A 20,740-nucleotide genomic window follows, 5' to 3' on the forward strand; every position below is an offset into this window, starting at 1 on the left:
TCAACCGACTGCGCCCCCAAAATGATTTTTTTAAGTAACATTCACCCCCCCCCTTAATCTATGTGCTCTGGAGGTCAAGCCCCTGTGCTCTCTAGTGGGTGAAGTTGTGGACTGTGGAGCATAGCTTCTGGGCCTTCTATTTTAGCTGCTGGAGTGGCCTTTCTGTTCCCTTTAGCCATATTCTAGAAATAGACTGTTGCTAAGCAGCTGCATTCTGGTTGACAGGTGGTGCTGTGTGTCCAACTAATGGTCACCTCTGTGCGCTTTTTAGGGGCAGATATTAACTCAAAATCTTCTCCTATAGTTATAATGTTTAACTGGATTTGTAAATTTCATTGGAGGGCCAACTCCTCCAACCCCACCCCAAACCTCATAGAGAAAGGTTATATGACATGGGATCAAGTGTTTACTAGGTAGGGCAAGGCTTTCGGATACATGGACTTTGGGCCATCCAGGCTTCTCTCTGAAGTCAGGCTGGTCAGAGCTCAGGCCTCAGTTCCGTGTACTCTGGGGTCTGTTTGTTTGTTTCTTTTTTTTTTTTTTTTTTAAAGATTTTACTTATGTATTTGAGATAGAGCACAAGCGGGGGTGGGGCTGGGATTAGACCGGGAGGAGCAGAGAGAGAAGCAGACTCCTGGCCGAGCAGGGAGCTCGCCATGGGGCTGGATCCTAGGACCCTAGGATCATGACCTGAGCTGAAGGCAAACGCTTAACGACTGAGCCACCCAGGTGCCCCCTCTGGGTATGTTCTTAACCTCTCTGACTGCTGGAATATTGTGAGGATGCCATTACGATGACGACAATGATGATGACAACAGCTACAGAACAGCAGCAGCTAACATAGAGAGGCCTTGCGCTGTGACTGACACTGCCTTACGGTTTTCTCTACTTCATCTAATTTCATCCTCACCACGGGGCCAAAGAGAAAAGTCATTCCTCCCTCCCCCCATTTTTTTTTTTAAAGATTTTATTTATTTATTTGACAGAGATAGAGACAGCCAGCGAGAGAGGGAACACAGCAGGGGGAGTGGGAGAGGAAGAAGCAGGCTCACAGCAGAGGAGCCTGATGTGGGGCTCGATCCCATAATGCCGGGATCACGCCCTGAGCCGAAGGCAGACACTTAACCGCTGTGCCACCCAGGCGCCCCTCCCCCCATTTTTTTAGAGCGAGAGATTGAGGGAGCAGGGTGTGGGGAGGGGGACAGGGAGAGGGAGAGAAAGAATCTTAAGCAGGCTCCACACACAGTGCAGGGCCTGACATGGGGCTCCATCTCATGACCCTGAGATCGTGACCTGAGCCGAAATCAGGAGTTGGATGCTTAACTGACTGAGCCACCCAGGTGCCCCCTCCCCTTTTTTTTTTTATAGAGGAGGAAACAGTCTCGGAGAGGCTGTGTGGTTTGTGGAGAACACACAGCGGGGCATCAGTGGAGCCCAAATTTTCATCCAGACCTGGCCCCAAAGCTCCATGCTAAGGTGCTGTCTCCCCAGTGCTTATGGAGTGTGCACACATAGTAAGTGCTCATATCCATTCGCTTCTGCCTTGATGGTGACAGAAGCAGCATGTGACTTTGGTTATTGCTGTGACCCAGAGTAACAATCCTGTGTCTTTGAGAAGTCTTACCAAATAGGAAACATATAGGAGGACTAGTAAGATGCAGGTCTTCTTTCTTCTTAGTCGAACGAGCTTGTGTTGAGTCTGGAAGACGATGATACGCTCATGCTGGAAGAAGACAGCACACTGCGCACCGCTGGAATCGGTGAGAAAGAGCGCCTCGTGGTGCTGGAGGGGCACTCACTTCCCCAGCCTCTCTGCTGACGCCTGGCTGATGATGTTTGGATAATTCACCGCAAAGTAAATGCTACCCTGGGTGCTCTTTACACTCCCTGATAATTATTCAGAGGAGGACAAGAATGATGTACATTGAGATCATTTGACTGAGGGCAAGAGATATCTGCTCTCCAGATGTGCAGAATGCAAATAGTTCTTTTCTGCAGGTATGCTCAGAATTCTGCTGAGGGTTGTTTTAAGTGATTGACAGGTTATTACTCACTTAATAACCTACTTACTCTTATCAGCATCGTTTGAACTGATGGTTCGAGAAAAATGGACCTAGTAGAACTAATGTGGAATAATGAAGTGAGATGTTGTTTGTATAACGTGTAGCGCAATTTCTAATAGTCCTCCCATCACTCGGGACCCGCCGAGTCGTGGAATTTCAAACAGGAGCCTAGCTGTGCGCTTGAAAGGGGGCCCGAGTTAGCTTTTCGGCCTAGAACGTGCATGTAGTTCTATTTTAAAGAAACGCCATGTGACATGTTTTGTGACCATTAGATGTCACTCTAATTCTGTGTATGTACACCTGAAGATTATCTGGCGATGGGAGTGGAGATTTTCAGAGAGCTGTGAGCTGTGGAGGGTGCTGTGCCTCTGACGTACCTTTGTGGTCCGTGACTGCAAGGAAACAGCACAAATCACACTTACTTTATAATTATCTGGACACCCTGCTTAAGGGGCACTCTAAGTGAGGTCCATGTTAGGAAGTCTTACTTTTTCTTTTTTTTCTTTGACAGATGTTCTTTTGAGTTATTTTAGGGACATATGTCAGGAATTCAGTTTTGAGTGACATGTGTGGGCTAAAGTGAGTTCCTGACAGGTCTTCTAATTTAGATAGGAATCTAAATAACATGTTACAAAATCTTAGACTTACTCTCCTTGTTTGTCTACACTTTTGGCTACATTTAATGTCTTCATATTATAAATATGTAAGGTTGCTATTATTTGAAAACAGCTTTTATTTTGGCATTTATTTCTTTAAATGCTGTTGTATTATTATAGCAAGTGGCACCTGTGTTATTGAGCCATGGGACAAGCTAGAAGCTAGCCCCCCTTTAAAACATAAAGCTATAATTATTATAACAGACTGGTTTGGTATTGATGTAGGGATTGAAACCTCCTTGGAAAAGATCAGAAACAAACTTAAAAAAGGTAAGATCTCACAATATGATAAAGTTTTGATCTCTCAAATAAGTGGGGTGAGAATGAATTAGCCAGAAAATGATGTTGGGCCCGTTGCCAAAGCATTCAGGAAAATAAAATTTAAATCCTATTTCAACCTTTATTCCAAAATAATTGTAGATTGATTATATGTCATAATGTAAAAAAAAATTTTTTTAAATAAAATGTGGCTTAGTAGCTTCATAATCTTGGGGAGAAGAGCTCTCCAAGCGTGACCTTGAAGGCAGAGCCATATTGCGGGGAGAAATGATAGATTTGACCACATAAAAACTAAAAAATATAAACAGAGTTAAAGGAGAAGCACTGAACTATGAAAAAATACTTCATGTATGACAAAACGTTATTAACCTGAATTTATAAAAAGCTCTTATAATTAGCTTGGAAAAAGATAAGAAATCCTACTAATAGAAGAAATAGCTAACATATGAAAAATAGTTCGGCCTTACGAGTCCAGAGAGAGAAATGTACATGAAGATAGATGCTATTTTATGTAGTATAGTAGTCCAACGGTTAAGAATTAGAGACTGGAGCCAAAGTGCATGGGTTTACAACCTGATTCTGCCACTTAATGGCTGGGTGACCTTGGACAAGCAGTAATTTCAAGACTAACAGACGTGAAGAAAAGTGGTTGTATCCAAGAGAGTCTTGGGAAGTGGATACTCTCTGGTACTACTATTGGGAATGTGTGTTACCTCTAACTTCCGTAGGTCAATTTGACCAATAAGACTTTGTCACTCTTAACTTCCTGTCGCATCTGTTACCAGACCAACAGGAGTACACTTCCTCAAGCTCCGTGACTCCCCCGAGGGTGAGATGTGTCTTCAAAGGGGTGGTGGGGTTCTCTCACCTTCCCCGTTCATGAGTCACTGATATAAGAGCTTTCTTTATTGAATGGAAATAGAATATATTGTGTGATACCGTCATTGTTTATCAATGTATACATTTACACGTCTATATGTGTATATGAAGAAAAGATCATGTAACAAAATTATAGCAATGGTTCTCTGGCTGGTGGCACTGCAAGCAATTGGTTGCTTTTTTCCTTCTTGGTATTATCTAATTGTTCTTGTAATTGAAATTTTTTCTGCAGTTCCCATGTACCGTATGTAAATTAAGGAACCAATTTTAAAGAATAGACTGCTAAAGTTGGAGAAAATTGGTTTGAGTGAGGGCTCTGCATTTTACTCATTTTTGTGACCTTTCATAAGCCATTTAGTATTTTTGAAGTTCTGTTTTGATTTCTGTAAAACAAAACAGAAACCACTAAACCTGTTTCAGAGCGTTGTCCTAAGATTTGAGTGGAAAAAAAAAAAACATGAAAACATCTGGAACGATGCATGTGGAGACTGTCAGAAATATGTCTTTGGAAACCATTTTAGAGAAGCCGGTTGGCACATGTTTTGAATTTATTAAAATACTGAGTTGTTGGCTTAACTGTCATGAATTTTGGGCTCGTGTAATGAACCACCTATGAAGGTAAAAATCAAATCCATCTTTCTGTCATTCTTGTTGTAAGGCCGTGGGTCTTTGATGAGAATCAGATTCTTGTCACGAGTTCCGCACTAGTTTCAGGGTGGTCCCAGAACCTCACACCGCAGCCCCCCCGGCCCTGATGAGCTCACAGCCCTGGACAGGGGTGACTCCTGGCCTGGCTGGAGTGGCTTCCTCTCCGTGTCACCTGGAGCCACCATGCCGTGCCCTGGAGAAGCTTCACTTATACATGGGGAAGGAGGCAGTGGTCCCTGGGGAGCCACAAAATTCTGAGTGGGAGTAGAGTTGTAAAAGTGATGCCTGAAGTGTGTGATTTTTCTGGGGAGTTTCCCCTCCCTCGGTGCCGTGTCTGGTTAGGTTTTTAAGTCGTTGAAGAGAAGAATTCTGAGTCCTCACTCTCCCTTTTCCCCACTTGATCTTGCTATAGGGCCGTCACTCTGCCATCACAGCCGGTTGCCATGGGAATAACGCCAATGTAACAAATTTATTATTATGACTTTTCTGCAGAATTCATGAAAGGAAGAGAAGGACTGTGAGGGGGGGAAATTAGGGCAACAAACTTGTTTGAAGATCTCTTTTCTCACGGAGAAATTCTCCAGTTCCTGGCCTGGCCTTGTAACTGCACTGCGGATCCCAATTGTATATTCTGCGCCCGACGTCAGGGCACATTTTCGCTTGTGTACTCAGAGCTAAAAGACCTGAGTAAAAAGACGTGCTTTTTTGGAAGGAAGAAGAGAGCTTTACTTAGAATTGTTATTTGTAAATGTAAAGATTTTTACCTTGTCAGTAATGATGGTAGTTTTATGGGTTCATTCCCCTAAGTGGTGAATTTGCATGTCAGTATTTTTGGGGTGGTGTTTTATCTCATTCCTTTGGCTACATTCTACTACTATTATCTTTTGAATCCTCTTTCTTTAGGAAAGAAATGGTGGCAGGGTAACTCTTTTCGAGCCCGGTGTGTGTTTTGCTGGAAATATTTTAAAACAAGATACAGCGGGCCAAACCCTAAGTGCTTATCTGAGGGACGAGTTTGCGTCAAACCAGATCGTGTAATCATTCCAAAGCTCCCTTGTGGTCGGTTTTCATTTTGCGTGTCAACTCTTGTTGTCTGCCCACAACCAGAATCCTGACTTTGTGCCCAGCATCTTTTGATTATCTCAGATGCACAGCTAATATTGCAGGATTCTTTGGCTCTCACTTCTTTATCAGGCTCGTGTTTGATTTGTGTTTCCTGAACATTCCAGGTGCCTTTCCCATTCTCTTTTGAGTAGTAATATCTTAGGGCATACATGCTTTCCTCCCTTAACGGCATGTTACGGGTGCTGTTCTTTACCTTAAACTTCAAAACAGTGGTAGTCTGGTACTCAGGAAGGTAGGTGGTGGGCTCAGGGAATTTGGGATTCCAGAGCAAGGGGTCTGGATTGTTCTTCCGTTTTAACCCTCCCCTCGCCACTGTGGGAATCACAGGCCAGTCTCTCAAAGGTCAGATTTATTTTATTTATTTTACTGTTGTAGCTTGAAATCCTCTCTGCCAGTTGATCTAAAAAACAGATGCTTGAAGCAAATATAAAATAGAGCACTGTGTTTGGGAACTCTCGGCTGAATCACTTTGGTGCAAACTTAGAAACAGAATTCAGCTGTAAAAAACTAAGTGTAAATGTAACTCACCTGTGAGCACAGTTTTGAATGATTCGTAGATTTGGATTTTTATGAAACTTGGAAGGATAGGATATACTCCTGGACCAGGAGAGAAGGTGAAACTTTGTCCTTTTGGCCTCAAATTGCTGCAGAAACCAGACCTCACTCTTCCTATATGTACTTTTTTTTTTTTTCTTTTTGGCCAATAATCTGTACTTAATATCACACTATAGCCTTGCCTGATCGTTAGTTATATATACCACAGAGTCCGTGCACATGTCTCTGTCTCTCTTTCCAGACAACAGTTGCTGTGCCTTATATCTCTTTGGTGCTGACTAGTACAGGCTAGGAAGTTCTAAACTGTAATAAATCCTCGTCAATAGGTAAGTTTTTTGGAATAAATTAGTTAGGAGCTTAAGTATACTACCTTGAATTTTTCTTGAGCTTTTACATTTAAAATTGGTTTTTCTTACCTTCTTTTATTTAAAGTCATTATTATTTTCCTATTAAAGGTGTATATATATGGAGCTGACCTGTTTGGACACATTATAAAATTATTAATTTCAGGGGCACCTGGGTGGCTCAGTCGGTTAAGCATCTGCCTTGGGCTCAGGTCATGATCTCGGGGTCCTAGGATCCAGCCCTGCGTCAGGCTCCCTGCTCAGTGGGAATCTGTTTCTCCCTCTCCCTCTGCCCCTGACTCTTGCTCACTCGCGCGTCCTCTCTCTCTCAAATAAATAAAATCTTAAAAATATTTATTAATTTCATTTTCAAAGTTTGAATGTCCTGGCTTGTTTTCATTTCATTAAACTTGAAAGTCAGTATTAAAACGGTGCACAGTGTTTGGAGGGTTCTTACTTGATGTCATTTGATAGTAAGACAAAGGGATGAACCGGCAATGTATTTATTGGATTTTAGATTTTACCTTCATTTCAGATTCACACGCCAAGGCACTCTGTACCTGAGTGCACTGTGCCTGCAGCACATTTAATTTAAAATCAGGTGCCCTAGGGGACGGGCACACCGTAGACTTCCTCGGGGTCCTTCTGGAGCCATTTTAAATAGAATCGGGGCAGCAAGAATTTAAGGGATAATGGTCGAAAGGGTGATGATACAGAGGTCTTGAAAATCTTCTGTAATTTGTTTTCACTCTGATAAGTAAATGCGCGGCATAAATACAAGAAATCATTCTCAAACATTTTCAAGAGAATTTTACAGATTTTAAAAAGCATTCTATTTGGTTTGTTTGAGGACCACATTACTCAAGTTTAAAATACATTTTATGTCTTACTCTTGAATATTCAGAGTAACCCACTTTGACCTTGTGTGCTGTTTTCCGATTTTTGAAGGCTGTAAATTTTATCAGCCGTCATGAAGTATTGGGAGTTTAACCTATTTGTCAGCCTTGTTTTGTCGTTCTTGTTTTTGAAAAAAAAGTAATCATCTGAAAATCTTTATCGTAGGGGCTCTCATCATGAGCGTGTATTGTGAGAGATGGCATATAAATACTTTAGATAAGTGATGAATTTATCTATAAGTTAATTAGACCCAAGGAAACCTACGTGGCAAAACAAAAATGCTTTGTCAGTCCTTTCTTTACTTTAGCTTATTCTGAACCTGTTATTACCATACTGAGGAACTATACGACGTGTCCGTTTCTCAAAAGGGGTACAGATAAATGTCAACGGCAGTAAGTGAAAATTGTAATTACAGTTAGTGTGTATTGAGCAAAGTGCTGCGTGGGCAAAGCGCTGTGTAAAGTTCTGTATGTAAATAGCACATCGTGGAGAAAACCTTGCGTTGTGATTCCGAAGAACAGAGTGCTTTTAGCTCATTCTTCGTTTGGAGGATGATTAGAATCCCTTGCAAATGATAGAGGTCTACCTCTGGGCTTGCTTCCCTTCAAAATAGGAAACCCCCGGAGCTTTTTATATAAAGAAATAGATCTCAAAATATCTTCTCTCTGAATATTGAGTTTTCTGAAGCCCCCCTTTCAATATTTTACTGATTCCACGTGTGGAGCCTCTTAGCCATTCTTTTAAATGCTATTTTCATGTAAAATTCAGCTGTATGTGAACTTCCTGTTTGCCCACGGTTTGTTTGTTTCCAGACCCTCCTCATTGATTCTCAGTTTGTCGCAGCCCTGTCTCCCCCTTACCCCCAGGCTCATTGTGCTGAGAGTTTGCAATCTGGTTTTCATCAAGATTAATCTTCATTTAATCTTGAAGATGCACTGGGACTGGAATGAGGATCTGAGACTATGGGTAACTTTATTTTCTTCTTTCAACATTTCTGTATTTTCTGTAATGAGCACGGGTAACTCATGATTGAGAAACAATAAATTTGATATTCTTAAAACCAGCAAAAACATTTTTTTTAACTGAAATGTCATGCTAAGCTCCTTAATTTCGTTCTTTTGTGATAAATTCTAGTGATGAGATGAGTTTGGTAAACTAAGAGACCAGTGATAATCCTTGGCATCTTTCCCTATTATCCTATTTATTTGGCTTGAAGAGTTTTACTTGTCTGTTTTTAGAGGATATGTTAATTGAGTGATCGGTATTCATTACAAATAATCTCGTCTGTTTTCTTGTCGAGAGTCTGCAGGCCCTTTTGCTCTTTCTGTAAAAGCTAAGCAGACTGTATTAACTTCTGATTTAATTTTAAAAAAACGAATGTGGAACTTGTTGGCGCACACCTTAAAGAATTGCATGTTTAATAATTGGAAGGCTCTCCATCAGATTTGTCTCCAGTCTGAATTAATAATGTTGCTGACTTATTGTTTTAGAAGACGGAGTCCTTGACCTGCTAGGTTGAAAGAATTGTGACTGCTCTGCTCCTTTGTGGGTCCTTTAGCTGTGCCATATCCCCTGTGAATAATTAGAGGTGTTTGAAGGTATTGCGGGAGAAGCCAATTTGTGTCTTTCACTTTGCATATTGTTGAAGCCTCATGAATTAGTCATAAGCAGGCAAAAAATTAACTTCTTCAGACACATATTTTGATGGGTCATGAGGGAGAATGTAAAGTGATCTGTAAGGGTATTCTACTGATCCTCTAAGTATTAAATTATTATACCTACAGGCTAATTTCAGAGAGAAAAAAAGCGTTTTTCCCTCCTCCCTCAGTAACTGAGCAGCACATTTGGTAAAAAATACACGTTTATTTTCTAGGATTGTTAAGAGGACTATAACATGAGTAATTTTATGGTTTCCTGGAAACCAGTCTTATTCTTGTTTTTAATTTTTGGGGGTTATTTTTCTTTTTACTTTTAAATTATTTGAATTCTAAATTCTTATAACGACAACTGATACTTACTTCTTGTTGATTTGGTGAAATGTGAAACCCAACAAGTAGCTCATCTTTCTCACTTTAGGCATCTGAAACACTGGATCAGAGTAATATGGATTTCAATGCTTGCTTAAAATCTAGTTTTACATTAAAATTTTTTTCCATTGTCTTTTTTTTTTTTTTTCCAGCTCACGAAACTGAAATTGCATTCTTCTGTGAAGAAGATTATAAGAACTACAAAGCTAATCCCATTTCATCCTGGTGAAAACCTCTTGGGGGCTCCCTTTTTGCATACCTGTATTAAGCTCTTTATTCCACTAGTGAGTTTTGGAAATTGACAAATAAACTTAAAAATTAATCTCAGGCTCTGCTATTTGAGCTGAAGTCTGTGGTGCTTTCTCTCTCTGCAGGTCTGCCCTTTTTCTTTCTTTCTTGTTGTAAATATTTATTTATGAGAAAAAACATTTTTTTTTTCAAAGTGAAAGAAACAGTTAATTCAGAACACCATGGAGGGGCGCTTGGGGTGGCTCAGTCGGTCAGGTGTCTGTCTTTGGCTCAGGGCATGATCCCAGGGCCCTGGGATCAAGCCCCATGTTGGGCTCCCTGCTCTGCGGGGAGTCAGCTCATCTCCCTCTCCCTCTGTCCCCCCCATTTGTGCTCTCTCTCTCTCTCAAATAAAATCTTTTAAAAAAAATCGTCATGGAATATTGGTTCTTTAGTCATAACTTAGTTTTCTGAAATTAGGGGCTATTTGGGTGGCTTGCATGTTGGGTTCTTTAAAAAGATTATAAGACCAAGGTCATTCTGTTCATTTTGTATGTTTTTCACGGTTTCTGTTAGAGCCACTGTGCACTCTTACTGTCTGTGGTTAGCAGAGATTATGAGTCTCTGGTGACCACCAGTGCCATCTTTTTGCTCATGATGGTACACCGCCATGCATGAATTGAATTGTGTATCTTTTAGGGAGGTTTTCTGATGTAAGAGAGTTCCTTCTTTTCTTCTTTTCATATTTCAGCCCACACAAATAACATGGCTGAATACTTTTGCTGTTGTTCTGAGCTGTGTTTCCTTACTTCAGGAACAGACTATAATAGAACCAAACTCATTTCTTTGAAGACAGAAGGTAGCAGGATGTTTGCACTTCTGGAAGAAAATTGTTCATTGAGAACAAGTCTACGTCATGGAAGATACTTTCTTTCAAAGTAATATAATACTCTCGATTCCTGATAATGGCTACTACCAGTACCTGAAGACTAGTGACTTCAAAGGGGCCTCTCATCTAATCAGAACTCCCACAAGGTTAGTTGGCTCCAGAATTATTCTCAGAACCCTTAGAACTGCTGGTAGGGCAAATTGGTTTCATTGTGGTAGAGGCTAACTTAAGAAAAAAAAGTCAGCTTTGAAAGTCTGGTTAACATAATCAGAATATGCTTTTTTGCTTTGTTGAAGGATGTAGTGGAGCCTTATTTAAAACAGAAAATTTATTTTATTCATCATTTCATTCCCCAATGACCCAGGCTTCTGGGGAGTTGATAAAGAAATAAGACACAGTTTTTGCCTTAGTGAGTGGGCAAAGATATTTAAGTGAGTAATCCTAATAATGGCAGTGAGAACTGCTATGGGAGCATTGATGATAGTTAATTCTGTGTGGGATTAATTTTTATTTTAAAAGAAGTATCAGTTGAACTTTTTCTTAAAAGGTTGAATAGGAATTTCTGCTTAGTAGAAAATAAGGGAAAGGCTTTTAGGAAAAGGGACCAGCATATGCAAAGGCAAAGTGCTGTGAGAGAGCTTGTAGAAAGTACAGATTTCAATGTACTGGCGTGGAAAGTCCTGAGACCAGAGTGGAGGAAGACAAGGCCAGGAGGGAGGTTGAGGTGGGCCTTATCCCTCAGGCTAAGGAGTTGGACCCTTATCGAGTAGGTAGTGGGGAGCCAGTGGATTTGTATTTTAGAAAGGGAGTTTTAGCAGCCGTGTCTTGATGGCAGAAAGAGAGTTGTCATGGACAGGGTGAAGAGTGGAGGGCCTGACCTAGGCAGGGCACAGGGGAAAGAGAGGGGAGGAGACTTTCATGAGATAGTGTTAACATTTGCTTGTGCCTTACACGGCAAGCATTGTGTTACGTACTTTACAAATACTGTCTCATTTAATTTTGACCACGGCTCTTCAGTGTTGATAGTATCCAATCTATTTATAGATAAAAAAATTGGGGCCCAGAGAGGTAAAGTAGTTCACTCAAAGCAGGGCAGTCGTGTGCAGTGGGATTGGAGCTGGGTGTGTCTTGAAGTCCTGACCTTGCTCATTCTGCCCTGTGGCCTCCCATTAGAGGCATGGGGTAGAGTGACTGGTGGGATCCTGGGACTTGTGCAGAAGGAGGAGTGGGGGCTTCGGTGATTCTTGCTTGCGTGAGTGGCCTGATGGTGACGACATTAACCCAAATAGGGAGTTTAGTGAGTAGAGCGGGTTAAAGCACACACCATTCGCTCATTTTGCACGCATTCCATTTACACACACGTTTTTCTTTTCTAAGAAAAATTAAGTCTATCTTTAGCTGTGTATTTTCTTTAACAAAAATGCAAAAACATGTATATATAACCCTTTGTTCTGATGTCTGTTTTTCTTATTAGACAGTTACATAGTTATTAAACACAGGTGTGAAAATCAAACAGACCTATATTGTGATTAAAAAGGGCTATTATCAGGAATGGAAGATTGGTTCAAAACCACAGAAAACTGATCAAAGTAATTCACAAAACCTACAGATTTAAGGAGAAAGAAATTATGCTTATCTCAATAGATGCCAAAAAAGCATTTGATGATCTGCAACCCCGAGTATGAATAAAAACTAAGACTAGAATAGGATGCCCTTCACTTGACGAAAGTTACCCACAAAACCTGCTTCATGGAGAAGTGTTTTAAGCAGACCTATTAGAGAAGATACAGGAACAAGATGACCACTGTTGCCGGGACTATTCAGAATTGTTCCGCAGGCCTTTTTGTAGCCAATACATTAAGAAAAGTCGTAAGAAGCACAGAAACTGGAAAGGAGGAGGCAAACCATTCATTTGCAGACAATAGGATTGAAAGAGGATCAACTGACACGTTATGAGGAGTAATGAGAGACTTCCAGAGGGCTTGATAACGAACCCACAGTAACAGGTGCATAAAAGCTACAGAAACGTTACTGGAGGATATGAGACCAAAATAAAGAGACCTCACTTGTTTATAGATGGAAGCTGTGGTATAGTAAAGACATAGATTTATACCAAATCTGTAATTTAGTGTGACCTCCATCAAGATCCCAAATGATTTATACTGGAATTTGACAAACTGATTGAAAGATTAATTTGGAAAAGTAAATGTACAAAAGAAGCCAAGATCACTTGGAAAAGCAAGAAGGAAGGGGGATTGCCTACCAGATGTCAAAATATATCTTAAAAATATAATAATTGAAACAGCTGGGGAGTGATACAGAAATAGACCAAGAAAAAAAATCGAAGGAAAAGAATAGCAAAGTAAGCTGACTAATGTATATGGAAACTTATTATATAATAAAGGTATTTGTAAGAAAAGATATTTAGCACCTGACTAGGCATTAAAAAATGACTAATGTATATGGAAACTTATTATATAATAAAGGTATTTGTAAGAAAAGATATTTAGCATGTGACTAGGCATTAAAAAAATGATTCCTACCATTCACTAAAATTTCAGATGGATTAAATAACTTGACATGAAAAATGAGATGATGGGCTTATTTTAAAAAATGTAGATTATATTTATGACCATGGGATAAAGAAGTCCTCCCTAAAACACAAAATGCAAATTCTCTAATTTGCTAAATTTGATGTATCTGTATGAAAAACTAGCTCCCCCCCCCAAAAAAATCAAAGGTTGAAGGACAAACTTAGGGAGAAACTACTTGCACTTATAAAGGAGACAAAGGATTCGTTTCCAGAATTTGTGAATGACTTTTATAAGTCTGAGAAAAGGAGGGACAAATATGCAGCAGAAAAATAGACACATTTTGTAGAGAAGTAGTTCATAAAAAAGGAAATCTATATGGCTTATGAGCATGTGAATAGATGCACACCCTGTTATTCAAGGAAATTCAAAACAACAGGATACATTTTCATTTGTGAAGTTGGCAAAGAGTAAAAAAGGTTTGGTAATAAGTATTGGCAGTGATGTGTGCCCACGCTACCAGGGGGAATATAAATTTGTGTACAGTCACAAGCAAGCAATTTGGTGTGCTATCTATTAAAATAACAAATATGCAGATTCCATTGACCCAGAAGTTCCGCGTCTTAGAATCTGTCCCAAGGAAACCCTCTCACACATGCAGAAGGAGGCATTTATAAGGGAATCCACCAGTGTTATTTGCAGTAGAAAAACACTGTAAACGTCCTAGTTGAAGTCAGTAGCAGAGTAGTCAAAAAAACTACTATGTATCTATGTTCTCAACTGCTTAATCTGAAACAAGGAGGGACGTCCATTATTTGTGGACATGGGACCATCTTTGGAACATCCTGATGGATGGAATTGCAGAGACTCAAACTGTGATGTCATTTGTTTAAAAGCACAAAATATCCATAGGGGTGCCTGGGTGGCTCAGTAGGTTAAGCATCTGACTCTTCATCTCAGCTCAGGTCTTGATCTCAGGGTTGTAAGTTCAAGGCCCATGTTGGGCTTCATGCTGGGCATGGAGCCTACTTAAAAAAAAAATCTTTTGATGTGTATATATGTGCACATGTATATGAATATACACATTGTATACACATCTATACATTTGCACAAAAGCATGTACACTAAATTGATCACCTCTGGGGAGGGGACTAGTACTGGGAGGTGACGGTGGGAAAACCTTCATCTTTTTATAAGGAGAATGTATTTGTGTTAAGACTTAGTGAAAACTAATACCTGTATAGAAGTTAAAAGAAGCAAGAAAAAAAAAAAAAACCCTGTTAGGCAATGGCCATTACCATTTTGGCATATTCTATCTAGGTTATTTCTATATACGTTTTTCAGTGTTTCTGATCTTTTTGGTGTGTTTTAAGTTACACAGGTAACCTCTGATTTTAAAAACAACCAATTCTAAGGTAACATGAAAGTCGCTTTCTTCAAAGGTCATGGCTTTGCATAGCCTGTTGCTCCATAATTTTTTCTGCACACATGTCATTTTTTTTTCTGATTTTTTTTTTATTTATTCGACAGAGAGACAGCCAGCAAGAGAGGGAACACAAGCAGGGGGAGGGAGAGGAAGAAGCAGGCTCATAGCAGAGGAGCCTGATGTGGGGCTCGATCCCATAACGCCGGGATCACACCCTGAGCCGAAGGCAGACGCTCAACCACTGTGCCAGCCAGGCGCCCCCATGTCATTATTTAAACGTGTGTTCTAAAGCACTATCCTTTGATATTTAAAACATTATCATTCTCTTAAATACGGTTGAAGTGTCTCATTTTCCTTTTGAATCCTCACTCTGTGCCGGACGCTGCATGTATTTTACATACTATCTCATTTAAGTCCTCTCGTTGGAAAGAACTGTGAGCAGCCCCATCTGTAAAATGGAGAAGACAATGGCCACCGCCCAGAGTTTTGGGGATCAAGCGAGACATTACCTATGGGGCACTTAGTAGACAGGGCCTAGCATGAAGTCACGTGCTCAGTAAGTATCTTATGATGCTTATTATGAACAGTGTAGCAGCATCAGCTTTATTTTGGAGCCAAGAACCTTGATGCTGTCAGACATGAAGGCACTTGCCCAAGACCTAAAATCTGATTAAGTCCGAGAGCAACTTTCTTCTGACTTCAAATCCCACATTCTGCCACTCTTTGAAAACAAGGGATATTAGGCCCTTGGAGAAACATAAAGTAGGAAGGGTGTCAACCGCAGGCTGAGAGGCAGTGACCCACTGTCGGTGGTTGGCACTCCTATGTGATTTTTTTGCCCTTTTCGTTTGAAGAGAACTTACTTTCTCTCTCGTGCCACAAGAACATATAGGCCCTAGTCCCACTCACTAGCCAAGCCTCGCTGTATGTGAATTTGAGGAGCTTTTTCCATAGCAAAGGTGTTTTATGTGCCTTGTCTTTCTGCCTGTTCCAGATGCAAGCAGGAGAGGTGATGATGTTCCTGCCTCCTTGGGACAGCCCGAGAGGTGGCCTTGCCTGGGCCCCTTTGGAAAACTGTCGCTGCACGTGGAGGCAAGGAGGGTGCATCTGAGGTGGTAGAACCACCTCCCCAGTGGGAAGTCCGAGTATGACAGTGCCCGAGGACCCAAGTCTTGGCATCTTTTCCTCATTGTGTGTGCGTGCGTGTGTGTTGGGGGCGGGGCTCTGATTATTGGTTGCTGGCAGTTGCCCTTCGTTTTATTTAAAACGCTTCTGATTCATCAGATTAGCAAAGGTAATTGAAGTCAGAATAGTTCCTTAATTGGTTGGAGGTCAATATCTTGAACTCCACCATCAAGATAGTGGGACTTGGGTTCCGCAGGCCTGGGCAGCTCCCATCTCTCACGTTGGACCCACAGCCTAAAACTCATTGCCACTCTCCAGCTTTCACTCGGCGCAACCAGCACTTATGTATGGGAGGGGGGCTGGTCGTAGAGGAGAGCACAGCTTTTGTTATTTCTTTCCACCTAAGGAGATCTATTTATTCAATGAATCAGACCTGAGACTATCCCCACCCCCCATTCCCAAAGGTGCATTTTGGGTTATAATACTAACGTTGACCTTAAATATTGGCCTTTGGAGACTCGTTTTTTGATCATTCATCAGTGAGAGGATTCTATCATGTGCAATGATTTAAAGGAAACACACAGGATGTGTGTCATGCTGCTCTCTTTGCTGTGTGGTTTTCCGAGAGCAGTGACCCTGCTCTGCTGGGTGTTTCTGGCCCTTCACAGGAGTATTTAGTAAGTAATGTCATTCATTGGGTAGTGAGATTTATGAGGGAGCAAATCCATTTCAGGTCCCAGATAATGTCGTATGACTCCTGAAATAAATGAAGGCAGACTGTTTTGGGAATGCTGCCTTAGAGACTCAAGCTTTTGGGTTTAGCCTCATTCCTGTTAAGTCCAATATATATGGAAAGGTGCCGCTGCCAGTGACGATGTTCTTGGGGTCAGAGCAGTGACCAGAGTATTCTGAAGCTGCTGTTTCTTCAATAGGACTAAGGCAAGTGGTGAGGATGAGGATCATGAGGTGGGAAATGAGAGCCAGAAAGATCAAGAGCTGTCTCCTATTCTTTCAGTGTTCAATTCTCTTTAGCAAAAACCAACTCATTTAATTTCCTGATCACTGCCCTTCCTCCTCCTTATACCCCCCAGCTTTGCTCCTTATGCCACCAGACTGTGCACTGCTACCTCCCGACCCCCTGTTGCAGACACCTCCAGGCCACTCCCCTGCATTCCTTCACCATGTTAGCTCCTGGCTCACCATCACCTCTCCAGTCCTGCTCCTGTTGTAGTTCAGTATAGACAAGCCTCTGAGTACCACGGGGCTCTCAGGCCACTGGCCAGCTCGACTGTGGTGTTGTGATCATGTACTTGGTCTCAGCCACCTGCTCCAGCAGTCACACCTTAGCCGTAGTCACTACCAGTAACCACACCCCAGCCTATAACAGGGTCTTCATACCATGCCTCCTGCCTTCCCCCTCTCGGTCTAGTGCCCCCCCCCCCCAGCAGTTCTTCAGCCTTGCCAGACCTGGAGTTTACAGCTCTACTATCTTTTCACAGCCCCTCCCCCAACCTGAGATTCGCTGGTCCTCCTCATCCCCTCACCTCCCCCATGCCCCGGGGTCTCATCCCACTCTGTGCCTGGAGGAACTGCACATGGCCGGGTAAAAGCATGTGGACTGATGGAGCTCTGGTTCATGACTGTCGGGCTTGAGGAAGTTCCTGACCTTGCCCTGCGGCTCTGCACTTCCGGGTGCCTTCCTCCTCCAGCTTCTCTTTGGCCGTTGACCCTGACACCGCCCCTCTTCCTCATTCTGGGCTGCCGCCCTCGCTTCCTACTTCACCGAGAAAACAGAGGCCATTGGTAGATGGCTTGCTCCTGCTCCACTCCCGTGTCCCCCTGCGTGTGACAGTGGTGAGCCAGCAGTGCTCCTTTCCAAGTCCGTCCTCCATCTGGGCATGGTGCCCAGAGCATCACTGCAGGGCTGTCCTCCCCAACTTTTCTGGGTCATTCCCAGTGGCACGTGAACATGCTGTGGTGTCTCCCATCTTGAACACCGCACCAGTTGCCCCATCTTCCCTTTAGAGCAAACCCTTGAGTTATCCAAACCCTCCTTTTCCCGCTTTCTTCTCATTTTCTCTTGAACTGTCTCCAGTTGGGCTTCTGTTCCCATCAGTAGACTGGAAAGCTCTGATCCCAGTCACCAGTGGTTCCCCTGTTGCCAAAAGAGTATGATTCTCCATCTTCAAATTAACCTGTCAGAAACATTTGACATGAACCAGTGGACACCTTCCTTCTTGCAAACACATTTTCTTTTCTTTTCTTTTTTTTCCTTTTTTCTTTTTTTTTTTTTTTTTAAAGATTTATTAGAGCACGAGAATGAGTGGGAACAGCAGTGGGAGAGGGAGAGAGAATCCCAAGCAGACTCTGTGCTGAACGCAGAGCCCAACATGGGGCTCAATCTCATGACCCTGAGGGCAAACACTTTCTTTGTGTGGCTTCATCATGCTCCACTGGCCACTCATCCTCATTTCCTTTGCTGGTCCTTCTTTTTCTGCTCCAACACTGGAATGCCCAGGGCTCAGTCCTCTGGCTTCTCTAATTGCATCGAAACCCTTGATGAGCTCATGCATCTCTCAGCTTTAAATATCAACGACATGCTGCGAACTCCTGATTTTATCCCACAGCCCGGATCTGCCCCCTGAACCCAGCACTATTACATCTAACTGGCCACTCTCCATCTCCATTAAGGTGCCTAGTCGACTAATAGATACCTCAGACTTTAACATGTCAGAAAACAAGCTTCAGAGCTGTCTTCCCTAACCTCGTCACTCCTCAGTCTTCTCCACCAAAGGAAAGAACTCTCATCCATTTGTGTAGGCCAAAAACTTTGGACTCTTTTCTCTTTCACATCTTATACCGCTCATCCAGTCTATGAGCCAGTCATGTTCATTACACCCTTGAAGTATATCCAGCATTCAGCCTCGACTCACTTTCTTCACTGCCACCACCTGGTCTGAGGCACCACCGCTCCCCCCACGGGATTATTGCAATAGCCTAACTGGGCTCCCTGCGCCTACTCCTGCCCTGCCACCGTTTTCCACCCAGCAGTCTGATTATTCTAGAATGTAAATTCTGTCATGCTTTACTCAGGAGAAAAGCCAGTCTCTTGCTGAGGCTTGCAAGGTGCTATGTGACCAGCCTCTACCACCTCTGTGACTTCATCCAGCATCTCTCCTTCCTTATATAGCCACCTTGGTCTTACTTCCCTTCCTGGTGCATGCCAAACACATTCATACCCCAGGGCCTTTGCACTTGCTCTTCCCTCTGCCTGCAGTGCCTTTTCTCCTAGTTATTTTTGTGAGTTTCCCTCATTTCTGTCAGGTGTCTGCATAAATGCCATTAAGAAGACTTCCCTGGGCACACTATATAAAATGGCAAATGCCTGCCCTTTGCAGCACTCCCTGTCCCTCTAACTCTAAAAAAATTCTTTCTCTGGTCTCCTTATATTAGAATGCCCCAGCGTGTAGAGCAGTCTTTGGCACTTAGTAGGCCAGCATAAATCCTTCTTGAACGAATGAATGACTTTGAGATTGTATTTGAATCTTAAAGCAAAACTTACAGATTCTCAAAGCCCATTGCATGGCAAAGGAGACCTGTGTAGATTGGATGAACTCTAGAAGCTTCTTCACTTGAAGAACGGTCATCCGGATTTATACAGGGTTGTAGACTGGGTTCTGGAATCATTGGTCAGCATACGTGTTTCAGATGGAATTGAGGAAAGGAGATTAAAGATTTCGTCCACAGTTCATTTCCATGGGTCTGAAGCTGGTTGCGCCGCACCTGTGTGTTCCTGTAGCCGACAGCCCTTTCGTGCGGTGCAGTTGCTGTGCATGCCTGGAGGCGATCCTGCGCTTCATGTGAGGCCTTTTTACCAGGTGGGAAACGCGCCGTGGTGGTAATTCACAATAGGCAAGCCAAGTGTCCTGGGTTGTCATTTGTTTCTGTTTGAACTGTCCCTGGAAAGCCGAGCAGAAAACGGAACAGCGGATTCTACAACTGTACACATTGCAGCAGGATTCTTTTCCCCCACGTGCCTTAAAGCAAAGTTGCTTGTTTTAAAAGTGACCTAGAAGCGAACTTGTGGTGACATTTAAAATGACACAAATTGAGAAAGGCAAATGGTGCACTTTTGCATGTATTGGCATTCTCTCTCCCTCGGTGTTTGGTTTCGGCGAGCGTGAGGAGGAGGAAAGGGGATGGGTTTTGAAGTCAGATAGCCCTGGGTTGGAAGAACGCACACACTGTCATTAGTTTGGAGGTGTGACCTTGGGCCAGCCACCCGGTCTGTCTGTGTCTTTGTTTCTATCCCCGTTAAATGGGGACAACAGCACGGACTTCACAGACGTGCTCTGAGGTTTTGGTCAGGCAACCGGGCTCGGTGCCTGGCACTCGCATATTCTATTTTGGGGAGAACTGCCATGTTGCTGTTGCACAAAGGAGATGCCTTCTGTCGCACACAGGGGAGGTTTACGCACAGAATGAGACATTGGGAAGGCACATCAAACCCTGGGGAGCAAAGCCAGGCCTTTTCCTACAAGTCAGGTATTTCCCACTGCTTGTCAGCGCTCTCCCATCCACCTGCAGCTGTCAGCCCACACAACACCACCCAGCAGTGCTCCTGGGACCCAGGGAAGGACTGACTTCTCATTTTAAAAAAAATTTTTTTTTTATTATATTATGTTAGTCACCATACAGTACATCCCTGGTTTTTGATGTAAAGTTCGATGATTCATTAGTTGCGTATAACACCCAGTGCACCATGCAATACGTGCCCTCCCCACCACCCATCACCAGCCTATCCCATTCCCCCACCCCCTCCCCTCTGAAGCCCTCAGTTTGTTTCTCAGATTGCTCTTTTATTTTAGAAAATATCAAAGACCGTGAGATGATATTTTTATGGTGACAGTTCTTAACAATCCATTCAGGTCTTCAATAGAAGCCTTTATTAGAATAATGGTATTTGAAAGAATTAAGTGTAACAGACCAACTTTATGGAATTGACTCAGAGTGCATTAGAGAGGGAATTTATAAAGGACTTTTATTTATTTATTTTATTTTATTTTTT

General features: G+C 42.4%; 1 protein-coding gene across 9 annotated transcripts in view; it reads left to right on the forward strand.

Annotated features, from left to right (window-relative positions):
• The window catches only part of C2H2orf76 (chromosome 2 C2orf76 homolog), an 80,487-nt gene that overhangs the window by 44,404 nt on the left and 15,343 nt on the right, over positions 1 to 20,740 (forward strand). For 5 of the 9 annotated variants that reach the window (XM_019797884.1, XM_034654417.1, XM_034654416.1 and 2 more), the window contains 2 exons: positions 1,679 to 1,760; positions 9,626 to 9,800. In XM_019797884.1, coding sequence (XP_019653443.1) covers positions 1,679 to 1,760; positions 9,626 to 9,702 — 159 coding nt within the window. In that variant the 3' untranslated portion in view covers positions 9,703 to 9,800. Of the gene's footprint in view, positions 1 to 1,678; positions 1,761 to 6,446; positions 6,780 to 8,312; positions 8,413 to 9,625; positions 9,801 to 20,740 lie in introns of those variants that run through there. The other 4 variants (XR_004623435.1, XM_034654415.1, XR_004623436.1 and 1 more) reach the window with 4 other exon arrangements.

This window comes from Ailuropoda melanoleuca, chromosome 2, assembly GCF_002007445.2.
Source record: "Ailuropoda melanoleuca isolate Jingjing chromosome 2, ASM200744v2, whole genome shotgun sequence".
Classification (NCBI taxonomy): Eukaryota; Metazoa; Chordata; class Mammalia; order Carnivora; family Ursidae; genus Ailuropoda; species Ailuropoda melanoleuca.